At 41.2% G+C, this 24,657-nt stretch overlaps 1 protein-coding gene across 3 annotated transcripts in view; it reads left to right on the top strand.

Moving 5' to 3' along the window:
* Positions 1-24,657, top strand: part of ESR1 (estrogen receptor 1) — a gene marked incomplete at its 5' end in the record, with an annotated part of 210,033 nt that overhangs the window by 10,692 nt on the left and 174,684 nt on the right. For 2 of the 3 annotated variants that reach the window (XM_080663605.1, XM_080663604.1), the window contains one exon: positions 23,871-24,061. In XM_080663605.1, coding sequence (XP_080519731.1) covers positions 23,871-24,061 — 191 coding nt within the window. Of the gene's footprint in view, positions 1-23,870; positions 24,068-24,657 lie in introns of all 3 variants that reach the window. The other variant, XM_080663606.1, reaches the window with a different exon arrangement.

The following is a 24,657-nucleotide window of genomic DNA, read 5'->3' as shown; positions in this document are numbered from 1 at the left end:
TTCCTCGTGTAACTCTGCCCAGAATCAGCAGCTAAAAGCAAGTCTTTGAAGTTTTAGAAACATGTATAAACGCAACTTCTTGAGGAAGACGTGAACATGGGTCTCCCCCCATGCTCGCAGGACTAGAAGTCCAGGTTCCAGGCCCCACACGATGGGGGACTATCAACTCACCGGCCCAGGGCTCTTTGGTTCTTTGTTCTTTGTTTCTGATGCTCAGCAATTACGATTGATGAAACCAAAGTTGCTTTTCTAGACAGAATCCAAGCGTCTCCTAAGAAGTCCGTGTTTGACATGAGGGAATAACTAGCAGAGTCATCAGGGAATTTGTAGAAGCAGCCACAGGTTCTAGAGTTTTTATGTTGAACACTGGAGTTCACAGAGATGCAATATTAATCCCTTTCTAGCACGCCTTAACACAGACAAGAAGTTTCTTCTCAGATATCTCTCCTGCTATTCTCTCCTTTCTCTACACATGGCCAACTCCCTATTATTGCTGCAATAGGTTCCTTACTGGGTTTTCGGTTTGTGAGCTTTCAGACTCGAATTTTTCGGTTTCCTCCCAGAGCATAGTTGACATACCAGAGTGTATGTTTGAGCTGGTCCTTTCCTCTGCTTTTTAAAGAAGCCTGAAGTGGCTTCTCACTAGTCATAGGTCATAGGCACATTCCATAGGGTGGCATTCAAAGCCCTTGGAGTTTAATTCCAGCTAACCTCCTCCTGTCACTCCATGAAGCTTTTGTTCAAACCATACTTAAATGGCACTTTCCCACTCCTGCTATTCATCGTTACTTTCATCCCTAACATGTACCGTTTACTCCCATCTCTGTTAGGCTGATTCTACCCAGAAGTCAAGGCTCAACTCAAATGCCACCTCTACCCTGGAAATCATCACAGAATGCCTTTCATTATGGTTGTAGGTAGATTTGTCTCCCTCATCTGTTTAATAGATTTTATTAATTGTATATATTAATTTAATAGATTTTTGTTAATTAATATATCTATTCACGCACTCAGCAAACTTTATTGAATCATGTACCGACTTGTATTGTAGATACAGAGATTAGACACTTCATCTATCGTGAAGTCACTCATAGTCTAATGAGGGAGATGTCAAGTGTGTAGACTTGTCATACACTTGTTATAAGAATTGTGATAAAGAAGGGACCACTGGAGACACAGAGGAGGAACGGGCCCCCATGTATGGATGCCAAAGTCCAAAATGGTTTTATGGAAGGATGTGGCCAGGCAAAGAAGGGCAAGGCAGGGGTGTGAAGAGAGGCTGAGTCTTAGTCCCTGGTACTCCCTCCGGTTCCAGTCCAGTTCTTTGGAAAGAATAAATGTTTAGTAATTTATACAGCCACATTGTTGAAGTAACAAAATAAGGGATAATTGCTAAGAATCAGAGAAACAACGTGATAATAGCAGTTGTTAGTATTTTTTTTTAGTATAGTGCACAAGGCACTTTGCTGAAAGCCTTAAATGGTCATCTTGCTGAATCCTTACACCAACCGTAAGAGGCTGGCACTGTTATTATTCTCATTTTATTGGAGAAGAAACTAAAACTGAGAGAGGGGAAGTGACTTGTCCAAGGTCACACAGCTAATAATGGAGGACTGGGGATTCTAAATCTAGAAGTTGACTCTGGAGCTCAAGTTCTAACACACTAATTATGCAAGAAAACTAGCAAGATGTCTTACATCACTGGTAGACTTACTCAGCAGTTGGTGTGTTAATTCCTTGTGATATCTTTATATTCCATTGTGACAATGATTTATTACTTTTTTAATTAAATTTTTTAAAATTATAATTTACATTCAATATTATTTTGTATTTGTTTCAGGTGTATAGCATAGTAGTTAGACAATCATATGCCTTACAAAGTGTTCCCCCCCAATATTTTCATTACCCACCATACATAGTTATTGCAATATTATTGACTACTAGAGGCCCAGTGCACAAAATTCGTGCACTTGTGGGGAGGGGGGTCCCTCAGCCTGGCCTGCGCCCTCTGGCAGTCCGGGAGCCCTGGGGGGATGTCTGACTGAGGCTTAGGCCCACTAAGCCATCAGTTGGACATCCTTAGCATTGCTACGAAGGCGGGAGAGGCTCTCACCACTGCCGCTGTGCTTGCCAGCCATGAGCCGGGCTTCTGGCTGAGCGGCGCTCCCCCTGTGGGAGCACACTGACCACCAGGGGGCAGCTCCTGCATAGAGTGTCTGCCCCCTGGTGGTCAGTGCACATCATAGTGACCCCCATTCCACCATTTGGTCATTTGCATATTAGCCTTTTATTATATAGGATACTAGAGGCCTGGTGCACGAAATTCATGCACGGGTAGGGTCCCTAGGCCTGGCAGGCCATCAGGGCTGATTGGGGCCTTTCGGCTGCTGGCCAGGGCCTTCCTTCATTCTGCACTGTCCCCTGGTGGTCAGCACATGTCATAGCGAGCAATCAAACTCCCTGTCTCAAACTCTCGAGGGGACACTTTGCATATTAGCCATATATATATATATATATATATATATATATATATATATATATATATATTTACTATGCTCTACTTTATATCCCCATGATGACTTTGTAACTGTCAATCTGTACTTTCCAATTCCTTTATCTTTTTCACCCAGTCCCCCAAGCCTCCTCCCCTCCAGCAACCATCAGTCTGTTTTCTGTATCTATGAGTCTGTTTCTGTTTTGTTTGTTTATATTGTTCTTTAGATTTCACATATACATGAAATAATATGGTACCTGTCTTTCTCTGACTGACTAATTTCACTTAGTATAATACCCTCTAGGTCCGTCAATGTTGTCACAAATGGTAAGATTTCATTTTTTTTTTTTTGATGGCTGAGTAATCTTCCATTGTATATATGTACCACAGCATTTTTACCCACTTGTCTATTGATGGACACTTGGGTTGCTTCTATATCTTGGCCATTGTAAATAATGCTTCAATGAACATAGGGTGCATATATTCTTTCGAACTAGTATCTGGGGTTTAAGGTATATTCCCAGAAGTGGAATCACTGGGTCATAAGGCAGTTCCATTTTTTATTTTTGAGGAATCTTCATACTGTTTTCCATTCTGCATTCCCACCAACAGTACACGAGGGTTCCCTTTTCTCTGCATCCACGACAACAATTGTTGTTGATTTATTATTGATGAGAGCCAGTTGTGACAATGATTTAATCTTAGGCTATGTCCCAGGGCTACTTCTTTTAGTTTTATGGAAAATGGCTATTTTTAAGATGCTTGCTAAAAGCATGTTTAAACAATTTTCCATTAAGTAGGGGGATGTTTTCCCTTCTAATATCAGAAAGAACCATTAAATAAAATCCCACAAAGACTTCCTGATAGCAATCTTATGCATGTGAAACCCACCCAAGAATTTTAAATCTGGACAGAATTATAGTGTTATTTTGGTTCACCCCCCCCCTTTTTTTTTTTTTTTACAGAAAAAGGTAATAAAATCACAGTATTTTAAATCTAGGAGAGACCTTAGGCACGGTGTGCTTCGATCTCTGTATTTTCCAAATGAAGCAACTGAAGTCTAGAGAGGTGAAGGGACTTGCTCATGGTTTCCCAGCTAGGGCAGGCAGAGACAGGACTAGAACCTTGTCTGCCTCCAGCCCACTACTTCACACTTACCAGATGGAGGCATGACCGGCCTCTGTTCACTGAGGACATAGAGGCCATGCTGGACTCATTGCTGTAGTTCTGGTATGTGGACCTAAAGCTCAAGCAAAGTGGAATAAAGGGATGATGCTTGATGCTGATCACTATAAAATTATGGTGATAGTCAAAGTGAATGTACTGGCCATGCCTGTCTAGATAGGCCATCTGGTCCCTGTGCATTTTTTAAGTTGGTGTGCCACTTCAGCTTGCAGGATCTAGTGGAAACTTACTTCTTACACCACTTACATGGTTTTCTTTCAGTTCTAATAACTATATCTGGTTTCCTTTGTGATTAAAGATTTCCTTTCTTGTTTTTCCTTTCTTATTTTCTGTTTCCAGGGCTTAAAGGTTATGGATTACTTAACCAGATTTTTCTTGAGACTTATGAAGACTACTTTCAGATTTCTAAAGCGGTTAGGTGCTATTTTTATTCCACAATTTCCAATGTGAAAATGGAACTTGCATGATTTCATAATAGATATTTCACCGAGTATTGGCAAAATTAAAAAAAATAATAATTCAATCTGTGCTTGATCCAGCAGCCAGGTTACAATAGACACTTTTTTGTAACATGGTCCTTAAGTTGAAAAGCGTGTGTCTTCGTTGAGGCTAATTATGTTGGTTATATACTGTTTACTATTAAATTTTTCCTCTTGTAGTTTAATATTGTTCCAGGAAATGAAATGTAAGTTTAATAAGAATGGAAATTAATGGAACCATATGTCATAAGTATAATTAATGTTCCTGATAAATGTATTAAATCAGGACATGGCTGATGGATTATAATTGTACTATGCCAAGTTGATTTGACACCATTTCTTCTGTAGAAATTTATATTTATCAGGTTAAGATTTAAAATTAAGCAAAACTATATTATTTTTTCACTTTCATTTTTACTAATGAGTTAAAGAACTGTTAGAATTGTCAAAATATTAAATTGACAATGAAAAGGAGGTAATAATAACTTTATAGTTTGCAACACAAGGAGAGCATATAGGAATGAAATATGCTTTTATTAACATTCTATGACTTTTATATGTGTGAAAGAAAAACAATTGAGGTGGTAGAACTCAGTATAGACTTCTTGAGGTGGCCTTCCCACTTATTTTCTCTCTTGTAAAAAATTGTAGCCCCAAATGTATTTTCTTCTGGTGGCAACAATGATATCAATATACTCTCAACATAATAACTTCCACTAAGAAGGTGGAAACAAAACTACCATCATGATTTCTTTTCCTCTTGCCATTACTTTTATTTATTTACAGGGTGGGGTAAAGTAGGTTTATAGTTGTGAGTAGCCGAAACAGTTTATTCTTGTATTATTATTATTTATTAATTACTAGAGGCCCGGTGCATGAAATTCATGCACAGGGTGTGTGTGTGTGTGTATGTGTGTGTGTGTGTGTGTGTGTGTGTCCATCAGCCCAGCCTGCACCCTGTCCAATCTGGGACCCCTCGAGGGATGTCCAACTGCCTGTTTAGGCCCGATTCCAGTGGGATCAGGGACATCCCTCTCACAATCCAGGACTGCTGGCTCCCAACTGCTTGCCTGCCTGCCTTCCTGATTGCCCCTAACCGCTTCTGCCTGCCAGCCTGATCACCCCCTAACCACTCCCCTGCCAGCCTGATTGATGCCTAACTGCTCCCCTGCCGGCCTGATTGTCCCCAACTGCCCTCCTCTGTGGGCCCGGTCACCCCTAACTGCCCTCCCCTGCAGGCCTGGTCCTTTCCAACTGCCCTCCCCTGTAGGCCTGGTCACCCCTAACTGCCCTCCCCTGCCGGCCATCTTGTGGTGGCCATCTTGTGTCCACATGGGGGTGGCTATCTTTGACCACATGGGGGCGGCCATCTTGTGTGTTGGAGTGACGGTCAATTTGAATATTGCCTCTTTATTAGATAGGATTGTATCATATTATTTATTAATGATTGTATCAAATTATCATTTCCCATATGAACAAGTGTAAACCTACTTTTACCCCATCATGTATTTCTTAAAATTTTTTTTTAATTTGAAAAAAATGATGGTTTACATACATTCAATATTATTTTGTATTAGTTCCAGGGGTATAGCCTAGTGTTAGACAATCATAGACTTTATAAAGTGTTCCCCGTGACATTTCCGGTACCCACCTGGCACCAGACATAGTCCTGGAATGTGAAGTACAGCAGAGGAAACAGTCGATAATACTGTAATGACCATGGGGATGTTTTAGGAGGCTTTTGCCCTTCCATCTGCATTCTGGTGGCACTTGGCAGGCAGGCGGTGCAAAAACACAGGAAGGATGATTAGGTCAGTGGCAGCTTTTTCTAAGTCAATATTTCTCTTGGAAGATGATCATTCTAACCATCTCAGAGTTTAGGCTAAAACTTTCTAATTGGCACTACACGAAGGAGAGCCACAGCAGGTAGACAGAAAGTGAAAAAGACCAGTAAAAGCCACAGGCCTCCTGGGACTGTGCCAGATAGTACTTACCCGTGACCTAAACGAAGTGAATCAGAAGGTGCATTCGTCTTTAAACGCCCAGGTAATTTTAGTAAATGGGTGTTTAATGCGATATCTCCTTGGCCCCAGAGTTAACGCACCTTCAAAATTGCCTACTTTTGTCCAATACAGACTTTTATCTCTCGATGAGAAAAACATGGTTAAGCTTGTGATCATTAACCTTCCCCACTGTCCTGAGCTCAACTCTGAGATCTCTGCAGGCCTGAGGTATCTCGGAGCCTTCTCTTAAAGGCACCATATTTCAGATTGCCAAGTAAAATATAGGATGCCCAGGCAGATTTGAATTTCAGGTAAAAAGGAAAACATTTTTTTAGTATAAGTATGTCCCATGTGCTATAATACTAAAAAATTCTTTGTTGTTTATCTGAAATTCAATTTAACTGGGCATCTTGTATTTTTATTGGTTAAATCTGGCAGCCCAAACTATGTTACCTCACTGTTAACTGTTTCTTTCGTTTTCAGGTTGTTTTTTTTTTACTGTGTTTTTATTTTTGGGGCCTGAAGGTTATCTTATGGCTTCCCCCTCCAGCTAGTATACAGATGCCTGCCTGTCTTTTCCTACTAGGAAAGGGAACACACCACTGTAGAATTTGCATGTTCATTTCTGCCATCATTATTGATTACAATTCAGGATTTAATGAAAGGAAACACAGAAAGACCTAGCCGTTCATTCTATTATCTGAAAAGACAGGCAATTGAAGCACAAGGGGAAATGTTACAATGGCATATTACACTATAACAATTCTGCATGAGGAGAAAATTCAGGAGTCAAATCTAGCCAGAGACCTGGGCCTCAGAACTATTAATTAGGTAGCTTTTCTATGTAATATAGTGAGTGCTACAGAAATTACACGTTTCTTGGTTGTTTTGGGGGAATTCTCTTATTTTTGCGGCATTATTGGATTTCAGAAAATAGTTTCGAAAAATGCCTCTCTGAAATGCTCCCTAAAGTGTAAATGATTTAGAAGAAACGTACAACTCCTCCCCTGGTAGAACATTAGACAGGTCTGCACAGTTTGCAGCACATTGGCTTGGCCAGTGGTCGGCAAACTCATCAGTCAACACAGCCAAATATCAACAGGACAACGATTGAAATTTCTTTTGAGAGCCACATTTTTTAAACTTCAACTTCTTCTAACGCCGCTTCTTCAAAATAGACTTGCCCAGGCTGTGGTATTTTGTGGAAGAGCCACACTCAAGGGGCCAAAGAGCCGCACGTGGCTCACGAGCCGCGGTTTGCCGACCACGGGGCTTGGCCGAGTTGAGAGGGGGAGAACCTGAGCTTGGCCATGATGGCTGGGAGACAGCGTCTCACGTGAGGGGACAGGATGCATGGCTACAGATGGGCTAGTAGGGAGGGCGTGTATCACGGGGGAGTCTCCACTGCATGGACACAGGGGGTTTGTAGAGAAATCAAGGTGTGAGCTCTAGCTGGTTTGGCTCAGTGGATAGAGCGTTGGCCTGTGGACTGTAGGGTCCCACGTTCGATTCCGGTCAAGGGCATGCACCTTGGTTGTAGGCTCCTCCCCGGCCCAGGCCCAGGCCCTGGTTGGGGCACGTATAGGAGGCAACCAATTGATGTGTTGCTCTCACATCGATATTTCTCTCTGTCTTTCCCTCTCTCTCTAAAAATCAATAGGAAAATATCCTTGGATGAGAATTAGAAAACAAACAAACAAACAAACAAACAGAAGTCAAGGTATGAAAAAGGAGATGCCGAGCAGTCAGTGGAATAAGGAGGTGCTCTAATCTTCTGAGTATGGGTGGGCCAGATAGCTATACATGGGTAAGAAACACTCTGAGGTCTTTTTGGTGAGGCCATAGCAAATGAAGTGTGAGCAAGAATTCCCAAGTCAGTGGAAATATTTTCTTTTACTCAGTTCTAACCCCAGGACAGTGAAGAATTCCGAGTCGAACTCCAAGGCCCAGTGGGAGGGGAGAGCTGGAGCAAGGCTAGAAGTGTGTTCTCCAGGGTTCTCAGCCACTTAGGAAGCTTGTTGTTTCAGCGGGTGACAGCTGAGGCCACTGGCTGACAGCTGAGTGGCCCCAATTGGATGTGAGCCAGGTGTGAGCAGAGCACTGGCGATGGGAAGGTAGTGAATCGGAGGTCGGTTTGGTTGATTGTTTTTGGCTTCATACCCTCCTTACACCCTGCACAACTACATCAGAAGAATCAGGAAGAGTATTTCAGAGCTGAATATAAAAAGTTATAAATACCAAGGCCAACTCTTGTAGGAAGATAAAGTGGAATAGAGACTGGGAATCGGAGCCCTTATCCCCAGAGATTTCAGGTTGCCTCTGACTCCAGTGTCTAGACACAACCATCGGAGGGTACTGTCTAGAAATGGGAGGAAGCTGCGGAGGCTGCTGCCCAGAAATGAGGAGAAGCCGTGCAAATGCAGAGGCTGGAACTCGCCAGTCTGTGCTGGGAGGCCTGGGACACTGATGTTTCCAAAGAGTACTGAGGCACCTGTTTCTGTCTGTTTTCATTTCAGTTTTTATTAATTCCACTCTCAATATTAGCTAGTTTTAAAAATCATCTGAAAATGACTCTCATAATATACCTATAATATATAACTTTTTTTTGATTGTGCTAATATTTCAATCCTGGGAAGATTTTTTAAAATATTTTTTTTGTGGCCCTGACCGGTTTGGCTCAGTGGATAGAGCATCGGCCTGGGGACTGAAGGGTCAAGGGCATGTACCTTGGTTGCAGGTACAAACCCAATAGGGGGGTTGTGCAGGAGGCAGCTGATCGATGTTTCTCTCTCATCGATGTTTCTAACTCTCTATCCCTCTCCCTTCCTCTCTGTAAAAAAAATCAATAAAATATATTATAAATATATATATATATTTTTGTGATTTTTACAGAGAGAGAAAGGGCGAGGGAGAAACATTGATGGGAGAGTGAAACACTGATTGACCACTTCCCACACACCACCTACAGTGGATCCAGCTCCAAACCTGGGCACATGCCCTGACCAGGAATCAAACTGGCAACCTTTCAGTGCCACTGCCCAACCAACTGAGCCACACTGTCCAGGGCCCAAGCAGATCTTAGGGCAAATTTATTCTGGAGAGTTGCTGTGACCTTGGAACCCTAGCCCTGATATTCTTCTGGGGGGTTGGGGTACCAGTAGTTCGAACTCTTGTATGGGGGCCACTGCAATAATGAGGCGACGGGCCAGGCCTTTACTGAGCTGTCTGTAATCCTTGGATTTGGTCTTCAAGAGTGTCACTATGTTTTAGAGGGTGAGGGTGGCTGCAGGCTAGGGCATTCATCACACTGGCTGATGAGGTCGTTGACGCCGGTGGAGTATGGGGTCAGCTCAGGATCTGGTAGGTGTCCTGGGTACTTGAGATTCCGGCTTTAGAAAACTGCTGACTTCCTGGTCACCACATTGGACCATTGATCTAAGAAATAATTGAAATCACTGTTTGGCAATATGGTTTTTAGATCAATGCAGCCTATTGATGTGCTGTTAGTTTATTCTATTGATGTTGTAAAATGGCCACCTAGGTTCACTGGATGGCTGATCCTGTTCATTCATTCATTCGTTCATTCATTCAACAAATATTTATTGGCCAGCTTCTCTATCTATGTCAGGCACTGTTCTAGGCACTGCGAATAGACCTATGATCAAATCAGACAAATTGGTAAAGGTCTCATTGCTAAGGTGATCTTTAAGCAAAGTTTTGAAACAGGGAATGAGGATATGCCAGTGAAAAGAATTTCAGGATGGGCTCATAGCAGTGAAAAGGCCCTGAGGCAGGGGCATGCCTGGAGTATGAGTACGACAGTGAGGCCAGACTGACTGGAGTGAAGTAAGAAGGTGGAGGTGAGTATGGAGAGGAGTGTGGGGGTCAGAGTGAGTGGGGCCCTTGAAGGGCATGATCAGGATGCTGGCTTTTACTCCAAAGGAGTTGGAGACCCAGCAGAGGGTTTTGAAGAGAGAAATGACCTAATCTGACTTTTTATTGTGAAAGTTTTCAAATCTTAACAGAAATGAAGTAGAATAATGACCCTTCATGTACTTATCACCCAGTTTTGATTATGATTATTTTCATTTGTAGATGTTTCCATGTTCAATTCTAAAGGATGAAGACTTTTTAAAACACAACCACATTATCACTATCATATTTTAAAAGTTAAGACTTTAAAAAAAATATCAAGAATTTGATAGGTACTTTGAAGGTGAAGTGATGGGTTTCCTGACAGTTGTGATGTAGCATGTGAGAGAGGAGTCAAGGATTGGACAATAATTAAACTCCTTTTCACTGTCATACATTCTTTGGAAGATTACTAATACACACTTCAAAATACTCTTTAAAGACTAACATTAGCATCTGGTTTCAGGATTTTTAGTTTCTTTCCAGAAACATTATTCAATGCCACCAATTCTTCAGCTAAATAAAGTATTGCTATTTCTATTTTCAAATGAAGCTAAGTGGCATAGAGTTGCTGACATGTTAAGTAACTTATTCTAGAGTTCCTTAGATAGTAGGAACTATAGATAGTAGGAACAATAGATAGTAGGAACTATAGGTAGTAGGAACAATAGATAGTAGGAACTATAGATAGTAGGAACAATAGATAGTAGGAACTATAGATAGTAGGAACTATAGATAGTAGGAACAATAGCTAGTAGGAACTATAGATAGTAGGAACTATAGATAGTAGGAACTATAGATAGTAGGAACTATAGATAGTAGGAACTGTAGATAGTAGGAACAGTAGATAGTAGGAACAGTAGATAGTAGGAACTATAGATAGTAGGAACAATAGCTAGTAGGAACTATAGATAGTAGGAACTATAGATAGTAGGAACAATAGCTAGTAGGAACAATAGATAGTAGGAACTATAGATAGTAGGAACTATAGATAGTAGGAACTATAGATAGTAGGAACAATAGAGCAAAAGAAGTCTCAAGTGTGGGTAAGTCAGTCCCAGAATTCTGGCAAACTGGGAGTGACTTACCCACGCTTGAGACTTCTTTTGCTCTCTTGTCTCTTCTTGTCTATGGGAAATCTGGGCAGGCAGTTGGGTACATGTCACGCCTGATGTACCAACCTCTCAAGGTACTTTAATTATTCCAAAGACTATCATGGCGCTAGTTTCATACAGTTCAACTTAATGGAATTCAATTTAAAAGAAAGATTTATCGGCTGCCTCCTATATATTAGATGTTGTTCACAAGGTTTCACAGTCTAACAGGCATGAAACCTGTGTGACCATTCTTTGCAATGCAGTGTGAAGTGAGGGGGGAGTTGCGAGAACTTGTGGTACAAGGTGTAGAGGTAGCAAAGTGGAGAAGTTGAGTCTGAGAGCAGTTAGGATTTCTCCAGGCTCCCAGTGGCTGGGCAAGGGCATTGTTGGCAGGGCACAGCTTGAGCAAAGGCAGGAAGGCAGCAAAGGCATGGCAGGTATGGGATGTGCACAGAACTGGCTGCTGGAGTACAAAGTACCTGGAAGGTGATTGAAGGAGAAGCAGGAGATGAGTTTGGAGAAAGTGGTCAAGAAGGTCCAGAGAGCACTTTGTATATGTTACCCTCAGCCAAAGGGATAATAATAGCATGTCAAACTCCCAAACTCCCTGCATGATATAGAAGTGCTGCCCGTGATGAGGGGTATCACACACCAACCCAATCGTCTCTCCATGAAATCCACATAGTGTGCGTATCCCACGTGTTCCAGCGACACAATCTGCTTTGTCATTTCTACACTCCAGCGTGATTTACGGGGTCTTCAGAAAAGTTAGCAAGACTTTTTCTTTATTGCATCATCAGCAAAAGAATTGGTTGCTTTTGAGCTTGTTTTCTGTCGGGTAGATAAGAAAAATAAAATAAAGTAACTCTGAAGGTTAAGTTTTAACTTCCACATCTAAATGAACCCTTAGTACATACCCAGAGGTATTAACATTTCTGGTCACTGATCATGTTTGAAAATTTGGCCTTCTCATAGATGAAGTAGTTTTGTGCAAAAGAACTTTTTAAAACCTGATCCAGATTGTTTCCTACCCAGAATTGCTCATCTGCTCTGAAACTCTGTCCAGCCATATACTACTTGGGCAGTGCCGCGGTCCATGAATTCAGCTTACTTTGCTTTTGATATCTCAGCTGTATTTTCTTCTATTCAAGTTCCCACCTCAGTCATTGTTGATAGAGCTCAGTGAACTCAGGAAATGCCAAGCATGCAGAAGTACCTTGCCTCTTTTCTTTGTCTCTCCATTTCTTGCCTCCCTTCCTTCTAGCTTTCTTTTTCTTCAGGTTTTCCTGTGCCTCATATCAGAGAAGTGGTACTTGGGTGGCAAGTCACTTTAGCACTGACGGCTCCCGCTGATGGAGGGTGCTCGTCATCTTGAACTGGTTATGATGACAGGCTTACGTGCTGTAGAGTAAATGCCACCTCTTCCCCACTCATCCTTTATGCATTTTATTACTCTTGGGAAAGAGTTTTAAAAAATTGGCTGTACTCTCACGCGACCCAGCTGGCTACAGATGTTATTGTGGGTTGGGGGGTCACACATCCGCAGAGCTGGAAAGGAATTTAGAAAACATAGTTGAGACTTGTCATTTTTGCAGAGAAGAAACTGAGACCCAGAGTTTGGGTGACTTACTTAAGCCATGCAGCTGTTATTGGCAGCTTTCTGCCTAGAACCCTGGAGTTCTGACTCACTCTAGAACTTTCCCACCACAGTGCCCTGCCTCCCTTGTTTGATCCCGAAGCTTGTTACATCTGCAGCAGTGTGATCCCTAATGGCCTACAGGTTCCCAAATGCTTTTTGTAAACTAAAAATTTCCATTTGCAAATCTGGATGTGTTTGTGTGGAGCTTTTATGTGATGACATGTTGTCCTTATCTCTCGAGTAGGATCATAAACTGGATGATTTATGGATCGCACTTAAAAGCAGAGCAGAGGCCAGTGTTGGAGCAGGAGTGGTTTTGGTATTTGGAGCTCAGCCTGCAGTGCTTTTTCCAAAAACGCTCAAGTCTTCCTCCTTGAGTTCTGTTTGCTTGGGGTAGAGGCTACCCTCCTTGTTCTGTCCGCACCCCCCACCCCCTCCGCCCCTTTTTATTCCTTCCCCACCTGTCCTTTGTTCTAGGATGCTGGTAAGTAGATGCTTATGCAATGCTGTTGAGCGAATGAATGCATTTCTTAACATTTCTGCAGAGGAGTCAATTATTATTCTCCTACCAGCGTGTCATATTTTCTGTGGAAATTAGACTAGAAATGATACTTGTTTCACGAAGGTGTGGTGTCACACCACAGCTCCCTCTTTTGTGTAATCCATGTGCCTCGTGGTTTCTGGCCTTCTTGTCCTCACCGCCCATTAGCACTTGTAACAGATTGGCTGATAGAGAAAGGGAAGGTGATGAAACTCCAATCAGGTCATTTGGTTACACATTAGTAACTGATAAAAGGTAAAAAGATGTTGACTAAATGGCTAGGGAGCTTGATGCCAGGCTCTTCTTGTTTCCCATTAGTGTAGAGATTCAATACTTGCTTGTATTTTGGGGTGAAGATAGTTTTGTTAAGTGGGTGGGGAAACCTCTTGACATTTAAGGGGAGCCTTGAGTTTTCAATGAGGAATGCGGATGTTCTTTGTGCATAAAGAATGACAGAATTCTCAAAGAGGAACATTAATGACACATCATTTTCTATTGGTTTGTGAAGTTACAATAGATAAGTCCTATAATCATATTTTTAGGAAATATTCAAACTTTCATCAAGCCATTTTCCAGTATGACTGTCAGCTCCTTTAAAGTCCATTTCCTGGAACTAAACAGCATTCTCCTCCTTTGCACTAGACATTAAATTACCATTTTCCCCCTCCAAAAAGTATTATTGGCCTCGTAATAAATAATTGTAGGCAGTTTCTGATGGGATTACTATTGATGGGGGATAAAGTCTCAAGTAATGACTCTGTTCCCAGATGTGACATACTCTGTCCTTGACCTGGGATGCCTTTGGGTGGAGTTTCTGAGGATTTCATTTTCTGATGAGAGCATGGGCTCGGGGCCAGACTGTCTGAGTCCTTAAGTTCGCAGTTTCTTGATTGTTGAGTTTGTTGAGTTATCTAATCTTTCTGTACCTTGGTTACCTCATTTCTCAAATAACTGCAGTAATCATAGTACTGCTTAGAGTCATTTTGAGGATTAAATGCGTTAATTACATATAAAGCACTTAAAATAGTGCTGCCACAACCATCAATTTAGTGTGAAAGTTTGCTTGCCTACTCCCTCAGCTCCTTTTATCTCGTTAGACTAAAGGTCACGCTGGGTTTTCCAGAAGTCCAGGGTTGTGGTCTGAACTTTGGCAGAAGCTGAAATAGCAGCTATAACTCTCTCCCTGGGTAATTTTGTGACACTGTGTTGAGCTGCATCTATCATCATTTTTTTGGAAGAAGTTTTCTTTTGCACCTCTCAGGGAAGAACATTGCCTGCCTCTCGGTATTGAGTAGGAGAAAAAAAAAATTAGACCCACTGAACAGATAAAATGGGGCAAGACATAAATAAAGTTTTCAGATAAGCAGCATAAAGGAGCTATAGTCTTTAATTTCCAAAAGAGCTGAAAGGACTATTTTTGTCATTCAGAAATAATTTTTAACTTGCCAAGCAGAATCTAACTATAACATGCTTTACAGGGTTGCCTCAAACTGGCCCAGGAGTCATTTAACTGGAGCTATTCTAAGTATGAGATTCAGGGTTTTTCCTTTCTAGACTCTACCATTTTAGGTCAACTTGTCCACTGTTTTTATGAACATCTATTTACTGCCTGGAAAATAAATGGAGATTATATTAAAGTCCAAATACAAAATTACATAGAGAGTAGAAATACCCACAGATAAGTACTGACATAGCCATGAACCACTGGTAGCTTTATGCCCACTTAAACATTGATATTTAGCCCTGGCCAGTTTGCTCAATGGTTATACCATCAGCCCATAGACCATTGGTTCAAGTCCCAGTCAAGGACATGTACCTCAGTTGCAGGTTCAATCACCAGTCCTGGTTGAGGCTCATGTGGGAAGCAACCAGTTAATGTGCCTCTCTCACCTCTCTCTCTCTCTCTCTCTCTCTCTCTCTCTCTCTCTCTCTCTCTCTCTTTCTCTCTCTCCCCCTCTCCCCCCCTTCTCCCTCCCTTCCATTTTCTAAAGATCAATGGAAAAAATATCATCCAGTAAGGATTAAAAAAAATAATAAAAAAATACCCCCCCAAATTGATATTTAAAGCAGAGAGAGGTACACAAGAAAATACACTCAGATTGGCTTGGACATTGGTACATACACAGCCATCATCGGTTGACTTTGCAGCTTGATACAGTATTCTTTTATTGCAATAGATTCAGCTATGCCTCTTGCAAAGTTATTATTAATTCTTTATTGATTAATTTATCCAGTAAGTATTTATTGGCCACCAGGTGCTTTGGGGGTGATAAAAAATGCTTAAAATATAGTTTCAATACTCTTGAAGAGCTTACATCCTAGTTGGGAGAACAAGACATACAATATAGAACATATAATTTTTAAAAATATATTTTATTGATTTTTTACAGAGAGGAAGGGAGAGGGATAGAGAGTTAGAAACATCGATGAGAGAGAAACATCGATCAGCTGCCTCCTGCACACCTCCTACTGGGGATGTGCCCGCAACCAAAGTACATTCCCTTGAGTGGAATCGAACCTGGGACCCTGGAGTCCGCAGGCCGATGCTTTATCCACTGAGCCAAACCGGTTAGGGCTGGAACATATAATTTTACTCACTTAAAAATTGGCTATGGAATGCTTACCATTTGTCAGTACTGTGCTGAAAACTGGGAAGCAGAGGTGAATATAACAGGATCTCTTTCTGGGCACTCACTGTGAACACACAGTGAGGAGGAGGACTTCAGGATAGTTGCATATTTGATGTCCTAGGAATATTTGTGTTGAGAAAGTCAGTGGCTGCTACCTGGGAAGGGGGCATTTTCACAGTAGGAGAATTTTGCTTTTAGGCCATGATAAGAAACAGTGTGGGCAAAGGCCCAAGGATGTACTAGCTTGGCTAGGGAAGGGTAACACATAAAAATTAACCATCACAGAGAGGGATAGGGCTGGAGATGGGACAGAAGCTGGGTCACAGTGGCTTAAGGGAGTCTGCTTTTCTCCTCTAAGCTGGGGGGTCTTAGTCTGAAAGTCATTTGGGGGGACCGTTCATGGACTTCAGGAGGCACAAAAGTACCTTAAAGATTTAAAGCAAAATCTGCACATCTTTAATAAGGTATTTTCTTGAGATCAAAGATGATCAGAAGCTCTATCATAGATGTTGATGAGAAATGAAGGCTTGCATGCAGGAGTTCGTTCTGCTCTTGCTTTAGGGTGGAGGATGGGCTTATGATGTGGGAAGGCATGGAGTTGGGAAGACTTTTGAGAAAACTCACCATGTCTGTGTAGTTATTCAGATGGCAAATATTTATTCATCAGTTAACTATGCATCCAACTGTGCTTTGTAAGGAGCTGGGAGACCACAGTCCCAGCTGTGGTGGAGGTTGTGGTGTATGGGGTCAGATAGATACTTAAACAGAGCACAGCAAAATGTTAGTCCATTGCATCCATCATTTATTTATGCACTTGTTTATGTAACCATTATTTCTATGCCAGGCTTTCCTCAGTGTTCTGGGGGAATGAAGCTTACACTCTAGTGGGGAAGACACACAATAAAACAAACAATCAAAATGTGGTTCAATGTCAGGGAGCAGTGAGTGCTATAAAGAAAAAACAAAAACACTAACCAGTATAAGAGGGTGGGATTTAAAAAAAAAGAGAGAGAAACACTTTTCTCTCTCTCATAACTTAGGAAATTCCAAGGGTCTGAGGAGCTCTGTGTAAGAAACAGGGATAAAGACCAAGTATATATGTCTTATTATACATCACAGTACCGCAGGGAGTGAAAGACCTCTGCTTCAATAGAGGCAGTTCAGGGTGTATCTAACCTAGTTCAGGGAGGTCAGCAAAGCTCCCTGGAGGAAATTAAGTTTAAGTTTCAAACTGGAAGATTAACAGGAATTATTCAGACGTGAGAAAGGGTGTTCCAGGCAGAGGGAAGAGTATGCTTGAATGCCTCAGGTGAACTATAGGGCCATAGGACCAAAATGGGTATGCAGGAGTGGAAGCAGGCTTCTGGGGAAAGATTCTGAGTTTGGTTTGGCACACATTCAGTTTGAGGTTTCTTTGGGTTATTCTAGAGGTACCCCAGAGTGGGTAATTACATCTAGGTCTGAGGTCCAGGAGAGGGGAGTGGGATGGCAGTTGGGTGTGGCCACACACAGGGCTGGGCTTCCTGCAAAGAGAAAATGTCAGCTGAGGATGGCAGAGGGCCGAGGGAAGAACCCTGGGGAACACAGTCATTTGGGAACCTGGTGGAGGAAGAAAACATTGCAAAGGAAACCGAGGTGAGTAGCTGCCAGATAAATATAAGCCAGGGTGTAACTAAGTGTCAGGAGGAGTGGTGAAGACTTCAAGTGGTGTCAGAATTCAAAGTTGAGCCAGTATGAGTTGATATACTTAAGCCTGTGGGTGATGGGGAGCTGAAGCTTGGTTATATACGATAGATGAAATGTGTACGGGTGATGGGAGGCAGTGACTATCTTGGGAGCGTAGTGCAAGCAATTCTCAGGGTGGATTTGTTAACATTTTGCTTAGGGAGCTACAAAGAGACTAATACTGATCGGAGCAAGGAATTCAAGAATTTGGGCTAATTTTTCCTATGTTCATGTTTGTTTGTTTTTTAAAACTTGAGTTCTCCTGGTTTAGAACTCCCCTAAAATTGTAGGCAGAAGTTTGAGAGTGTGTTTTATGTGTGTTTTCTAGAAAAGATAGTTTCAGTGTTTCACAGTATTCTCAAACTGGTCCATAATTCTCTCCCCCCTCCCCCCCGCCAAAGATAATGATCTACAGATAAAGACAATAAGAAGTAATTGAATGACCAATGTTGTATTTTATGATGACTCTCTTGGCAGTGGCTGGCAAGATGGGTTTGAGGAATGATGGGAGGCAGGAGACTAATTCTAGTAATTCAGATGTGGAGTATTGATCTCTCAGGCAAAAATGATGAAAATAATGGATTCAAAGAAGAATAGGCATAGTGTTTTGAAGAAATAATTGACTAAATTTGATGATGGGTTAGATGTAGGAGGTACATTTAGCAAATATTTATCAAGGATCTACTGTGTTTGGGTTAAAATTGGAAGCAAATGAGGCATGGTCCTGACTTTGTGGAATTTACTGTTTATTAGAGGGAATATATTTGTCAATAATCACTCAAATAGAGGACTAGGAAATGTGGTAAGTGCCATGAAGAGAAGGTGTAGGAAACTTTGCATGCACATAACTTTGAGGACTGCCTTTGGTGAGGGAGCCTCTTGAAGTTATCCACCAGCTAGTAATTACACTGCATTTCTAGGGGCTGGACATCTGTTGGTTCTTTTAATTTGATTTTATAAAAAAATATTCCCTCTAGAAACCAAGGCTCTTAAAATTTTTATTTTTATTTTTTTAAAATTTCTTTATTAAGGTATCACATATTTGTCCTCATCCTCCCATTCCCATCCCAAACCCCTCCCCATGCATGCGCCCACCCCCCTGGTGTCTGTGTCCATTGGTTAGGCTTATATGCATGCATGCAAGTCCTTTGGTTGACTTCTCCCCCTTACCCCCACCCTCCCCTACCTTCCCTCTGAGGTTTGACAGTCTGATCGATGCTTCCCTGTCTCTGGGTCTGTTTTTGTTCATCAGTTTATGTTGTTCATTATTTCCCCTAGATGAGTGAGATCATGTGACACTAGAAATACACTTATAAGAACTGAAAATGAGACAAGAAATAATGGTTTTGCTGAGAGGCAAATGAATCAGTCTGTAGTAAGTTTCTTTCTGGGCCAACAGTTCTTTTGAGTCCCAATTTCAATGTCAAACAGTTGGCCAATCAGGAGAATATGCTTTTGGATGGCTGGTACTATGATTTATGGTTGGAAAAACAACAGTATTTGATTACATTGAGCTTCAAAATTACCCTTTGATTAATGGAAATCTTTCTGGCAAATACTTTTTATTATGGTCTGCTTTTACTTGGTCCAAGAGTGTTCACTCTCAGGATTCAATTTGAGTGCCTTCAGACATCTCTTAATCATATTAAAGCTGTGATATCAGTGGGGCATCCATTTGGAAATGTTTAGTAGTCCATTGATGTAATGAAAATGGAACTAAATTGAGCCACTTGAGTTTCTAGTTCCCATAGGGGCAGTGATGTTGTGTTTTGTCTGATCTTTCATGTTCTGTCATCTTTTTCTCTACCATTGCTCTGTTCTTCACCACTGTGTGCCTCAGAGTGTTAACTCATGGATTCAAAACATCGCTCCATTTCTTGCTTAAGTTTCTGATCTAGTTCTTTTTAGAGAATCTTTAAAGGTATCTGTAAGGCTGAAGAACATCTAATCTCTTAATATATAGCTTGGTAAACTAGTTGACTTCTTGTCCGAGTCTTATGAGAAACTACCCAGGATGAACACCTATAAAGATTCAGTGAGAAAGTGATGAGAATTTTGCAAAGAGGGAGATGTTATGGCAATATGGCTAAAGAATTAGTTAAATCTGCACTTAGAATAAAGGGCTAGAGGTATGGTTAGGGTTTCTGAAGCCTCTTATTGGGAAGGCAGGTCCTGAAGACCTTAAGAACATGAAAATGAAAGTAGTTAATTTGGTCCTATAAAAATCAGGAGAAAGCAAAGGGCCTCTGAGGCTGGGTGGGAGAAAGAAAGATTGCCCTAATATGATATAAGCACTTTCTACCAAAGAGACGTGAAGCCCTAAATAGCAGGTCTAGGACAGGTGCGCTCAGGCCAGGCTAGGTAGAGGGCAGCAGGAAGAGATGAGTCCAGGACCCCTAAAGGCTTATGGCCTAATGGTTACTCAAGACAACCTGAACATATTTCAAGTTCAGGGCTCTGCAACCAATGAGATATCTCACTGCCTTTTAGCTTGATCTGGGTGATAGTCATCCTGGTGACATTGCCCTTTGAGAGTCTTCATAGAGAAGGGCTTGGCTAACGCCATAACTGGTAACGTTAGGTACATGAATTTCCAAGTGGGATAAAAAGGTTGCTTTATGGAGAGGAAATATGACCTGTGAAATTTCTCTTTCCTTTTTGGATGCCTTCTGGTTTTAGGCCCTATGTCTGCAGTGGAGTTTTAGTATTCCAGGGCCATCTCAAAGATAGAGTGTAGACAAAAGGCATTGCAAACATCTCCACTAGATCTGGGGAACATGGTCTTTTCTATTATATCTCTCACCAATACTTTAAAGAACAATATTTCCTTATTCCATTTATACTGTGACATTATTATTTTATTGGTTCAGTTGTTGATTAATTCATTTGATATCAATATTTATTGGGACCTATTGTGGACGAGGCACTATGCTGTGAACACTGGGGGTTCTAAAGATGAATAAAGCACACATAGTAACCAAGAGAATGTACAATTGAAGGAGTAGGGTAGCAGGTTGCAGAAAGTGAACACAAACCTGCTATTGGGTTCAGAACAGGGATAAATTATTTCAAGTGTGTGGGGATTGGGACTGGCTGGAAGAGAGGAATTGATGCAAAAGGTGACCTTAAATTACAGCAGTCACCTCACACCCATTAGGATGGCTACTATTAAAAAACAGAATAAAACAAAAAAATAATGCAGAGAAATTGGAGCCCTTGGAAATGGGGGAGTAAAATAGTGCAGCCATTATGGAAAACAATATGGCAGTTCTCAAAACATTAAAAATATAATTTACCTTACAATCTAGCCATTCCACTTTTGGGTCTATATAGCCACAAAAATTGAAAGCTGGGTCTCATAGAAATATTTGAACATCCTTGTTCATAGCAACATTAATCACAAAAGCCAAAGATAGAAGCAACCCAAATCCACAGCTGGATGAACGGACAAACAAAATGTGGTATGTGCATACATTGGAATATTATTCAGCTGTAAAATGAAAGGAAATTCTGAAATGTATTGCAACAAGGAATGACCCTGAGGACATTATACTAAGTGAAATAAGTCAGTTACAAGAAGACAAATACTATGTGATTCCACTTACATGAGTACTTATCTAGTCTAGACAACTGCATAGAGACAGAAAGTACAGTGGTGGTTGCCAGGGCCTTGTGGGTGGAGGAAATGAAGAAAATGAGGAGTTTTCAATGGGTATAGAATTTCAGTTTTGTTAGATGGAAAAGTTATAAAGACTGGTTGTGCTCTGATGTGAACATACTTAATGTTACTGAACTATACACTTAAAAATGGTAAAAATTATACATTTTATGTTGTGTTATCTTAACCACAATTTTAGAAAAATGCAGTATTTTATCATGCGGGAGTGGGTGAAAGATACCTGACATCTTGGAAATTTTGCCAATGCATATACTATTCATTCATTCATTCATTCATTCATTCATTCATTCAACAATCATGTATTAAATACCTGTTATGTGCTGGACTCTGAGCTGCATACTGGGGTTACAATACTTACTAAGATTTATAAAGCACTGAATCTGTCAATGTCATGCTTGCTAACCACCCTCTCCACCCCCCAAAGCACTAAGCTTGTATAGTTAAATATTCACAGCTGCTTTCTACTGACTTGAATCATGCATAAGAAATTAGTAAACAAACAGTAAAAAGATTTGAAGTTCTTGGGAATAGGAAGGAGTTGGACAGCATGGTGATGAAATGGAGAGACATGGGCCACAGAATATGAACTAGACTTGAAAATGGCAAGTCAGTGCTCTCTAAGGATATTAAAAAATAAAGGACTCCTATTTGAGGCTGCCAACCTAAGAGCTAAGATATTTAGAATGGGGAAAATAATGGCAAAGTCAGACACACTCAACCCAAGAAGGCGGTACTTTGTGAATTTTATGGCAAGGGTAGTTTGAGAACCATCGGCACAAAATTGTGGACAATATTAACAAGTGAGAAGGGCAGGGAAGGGTTATACAATTCGAGCTGAAAGGGAAGACGGGACTTACAAAGGGGAGGACCGGTGAAAGTCAGTGTGGTCTGTTTATTTGGGTGCGGGCTGGAAGCAGGAAGCATGAGCTTTCTTAACCGAAAGACCCTGGAAGCTCTATCTTTAATTCACTTTATCTCATCCTAGGTTTCAATTCTTTTTTAAAAAAAATTTTATAGGAACCTTTACTCCACCTATTCTTCCAACGTCTTTCTATTTCTCTCACTCTCTTTCCTCCCACCCTTACACCCTAGAACAGTCTATTTATTCATTTAAATATCTATTAACAATTATGTAACAGGCACTATGCTGGGCTCTAGACATTATGCCTCAGTTTTCCTATGCCACATTTGGTTGCACATAACAAATCCTGGATTGCTATAATTTCTGCTCCTATACAGGTTAATGCAAAGTTAGTTTCACCTACTAATTCTCTTACCTTTTTCTCTCAGTCTTCAAAGTATCTTCATTGGGGCTGTTCCTTCTACCTGTGCTTTCAATCCCGTCTGCTCTGCTTTTCCCCTCTGTGTACCCTCAACCATTTCCTCTCTGCTGACCCATTCCTTCAATCTACATGAGACCTTCTCAGGTCTCTTCCATCCTAAAATTCCTGGCTTGTTTTTATATTCTTTAGCAACCACCCTATCTTTCCCTTCCCACTCTCATCGAGTTCTCAAGGGAATGGCCTTCACTCCTTTTCGTTTTCTTATATTCCATCCACTTTTCCACCCACTGGATTTTTGCTGGTGCCCACACTGTCTACCAAAACTCCTTGCTAAGTGTCCTCTTTGTCAAATCCAACTTCCCTCGATCAGTCCTCGTTTTATTGGATTTTCTGCCCCATTTGGCACTATTGCTCACTCTCTCCTTAAGGTTTCTACTTCCTTAAAACTTTTTACTCCTCGATTTCCTTGGTTCTCACTTTTCTTTCTGGGATATGCTTTCTTCACAAAACCTTTGAAGGTTGATGCAATCATCCACGTTCTGCTTTCTTCATTCTGCATGTTCGTACAGAGGAGTATTGAATAGTCGCTAGTATCCTCAATAATAGTCAAGTTATAAAAGCCGATATCTAGGGTTACATGGTAACAATGGCATGAAATCTGGTTTATCTTTCTACACATGTGCTATGTTTGCATCAGTTCATTGGAGTTGCAGATGTCCCAGTTGTTTGATGCTTTGTCTCTATTTCCTAAAGACCCTTCGTGTGATCTGGAATTGGAATAAGCTTTGGTCTCTAATGGTGCTGAGTTAATAGTGAATCCCTGAAAAAAAAAAACCCAATGAATAAGTCTATTAGAAACCAGCTAATTCATTTTGTCATTTTCTGGATAATATATTCCAGTGTAGGCAGCTCGTTTTTTAAATAAGTTTGCAATGGACAATTTCCCCTCAAGGTTAATATAATAGGCAAACACCTTTTGCTGCGGCAGACGGCAAGAGACAAGAAAGATTAGCTTACATTATGATTCATTATTTCAAAATGTCAGAATAAAGTGGATCTGCTGCATCACCCCAGCCTCTCATACTTTAGAGGAGAGAGTACATGTTTTGCTTTTCTAATGTTAATGGATTCACTCTTCTCTCTCTCTCTCTCTCTCTCTCTCTCTCTCTCTCTCTCTCTCTCTCTCTCTCTCTCTCTTTACAGGCCAAATTCAGATAATCGACGCCAGGGTGGCAGAGAGAGATTGGCCAGCAGTGGTGACAAGGGCAGCTTGGCCGTGGAGTCTGCCAAGGAGACGCGCTACTGTGCGGTCTGCAATGACTATGCTTCAGGCTACCATTACGGCGTCTGGTCCTGCGAGGGCTGTAAGGCCTTCTTCAAGAGAAGTATTCAAGGTAATAGTGTGTTGAAAACAGCAAATTCCATTTTGAATCCTAAGATGGGAAGCAACAGAGGAAGGAAGACATATGGCCAGCCACTGGCACAAAACCCTAAAACCCAGTAGGTCCACTGGAATCTTTGTTAGAAATATGGAGAAGAGATAGGAGCTCAGGGAAGCTGCCATTGAGTTCTTATGCTTCTTCCATTTGGCAAGATCCAGAGAGTCTTGACGAACTCTACAGGCAGAGGGTTTCAGTAACTGGGGCTCAGAGTGATTGAGGGATGGCTGGTCGAGGTCTATGTGTTGCTGGCAACTAGGCTGATAGGATACAGTGTGATATTAATCGGCTATCCATAGATATCTCTCCACTTGGGCTTGGTCCAGATGAGTAGTCTGTTCTGATCTTTGCTCCAGACCAATGCTAACATAACAACGTATTATTTAGCTGATACTAACTTAACTTAGAAAAATTATATTTATGTTTTGGTTTAGGGTAGTATAAGCCTTTTAAGGCTCTTCTTCCATCTTTTTTATCTCAATAGATAACATGACCTTTTGCTAAAACGAGAAGAACCAGTAACTGGTGACTTGCCATAGGGTCAAGTACCC

Source organism: Plecotus auritus, assembly GCF_963455305.1.
Source record: "Plecotus auritus genome assembly, chromosome: 4".
NCBI classification, from domain to species: domain Eukaryota; kingdom Metazoa; phylum Chordata; class Mammalia; order Chiroptera; family Vespertilionidae; genus Plecotus; species Plecotus auritus.
This window is presented reverse-complemented; position numbering and strand designations above follow the sequence as displayed.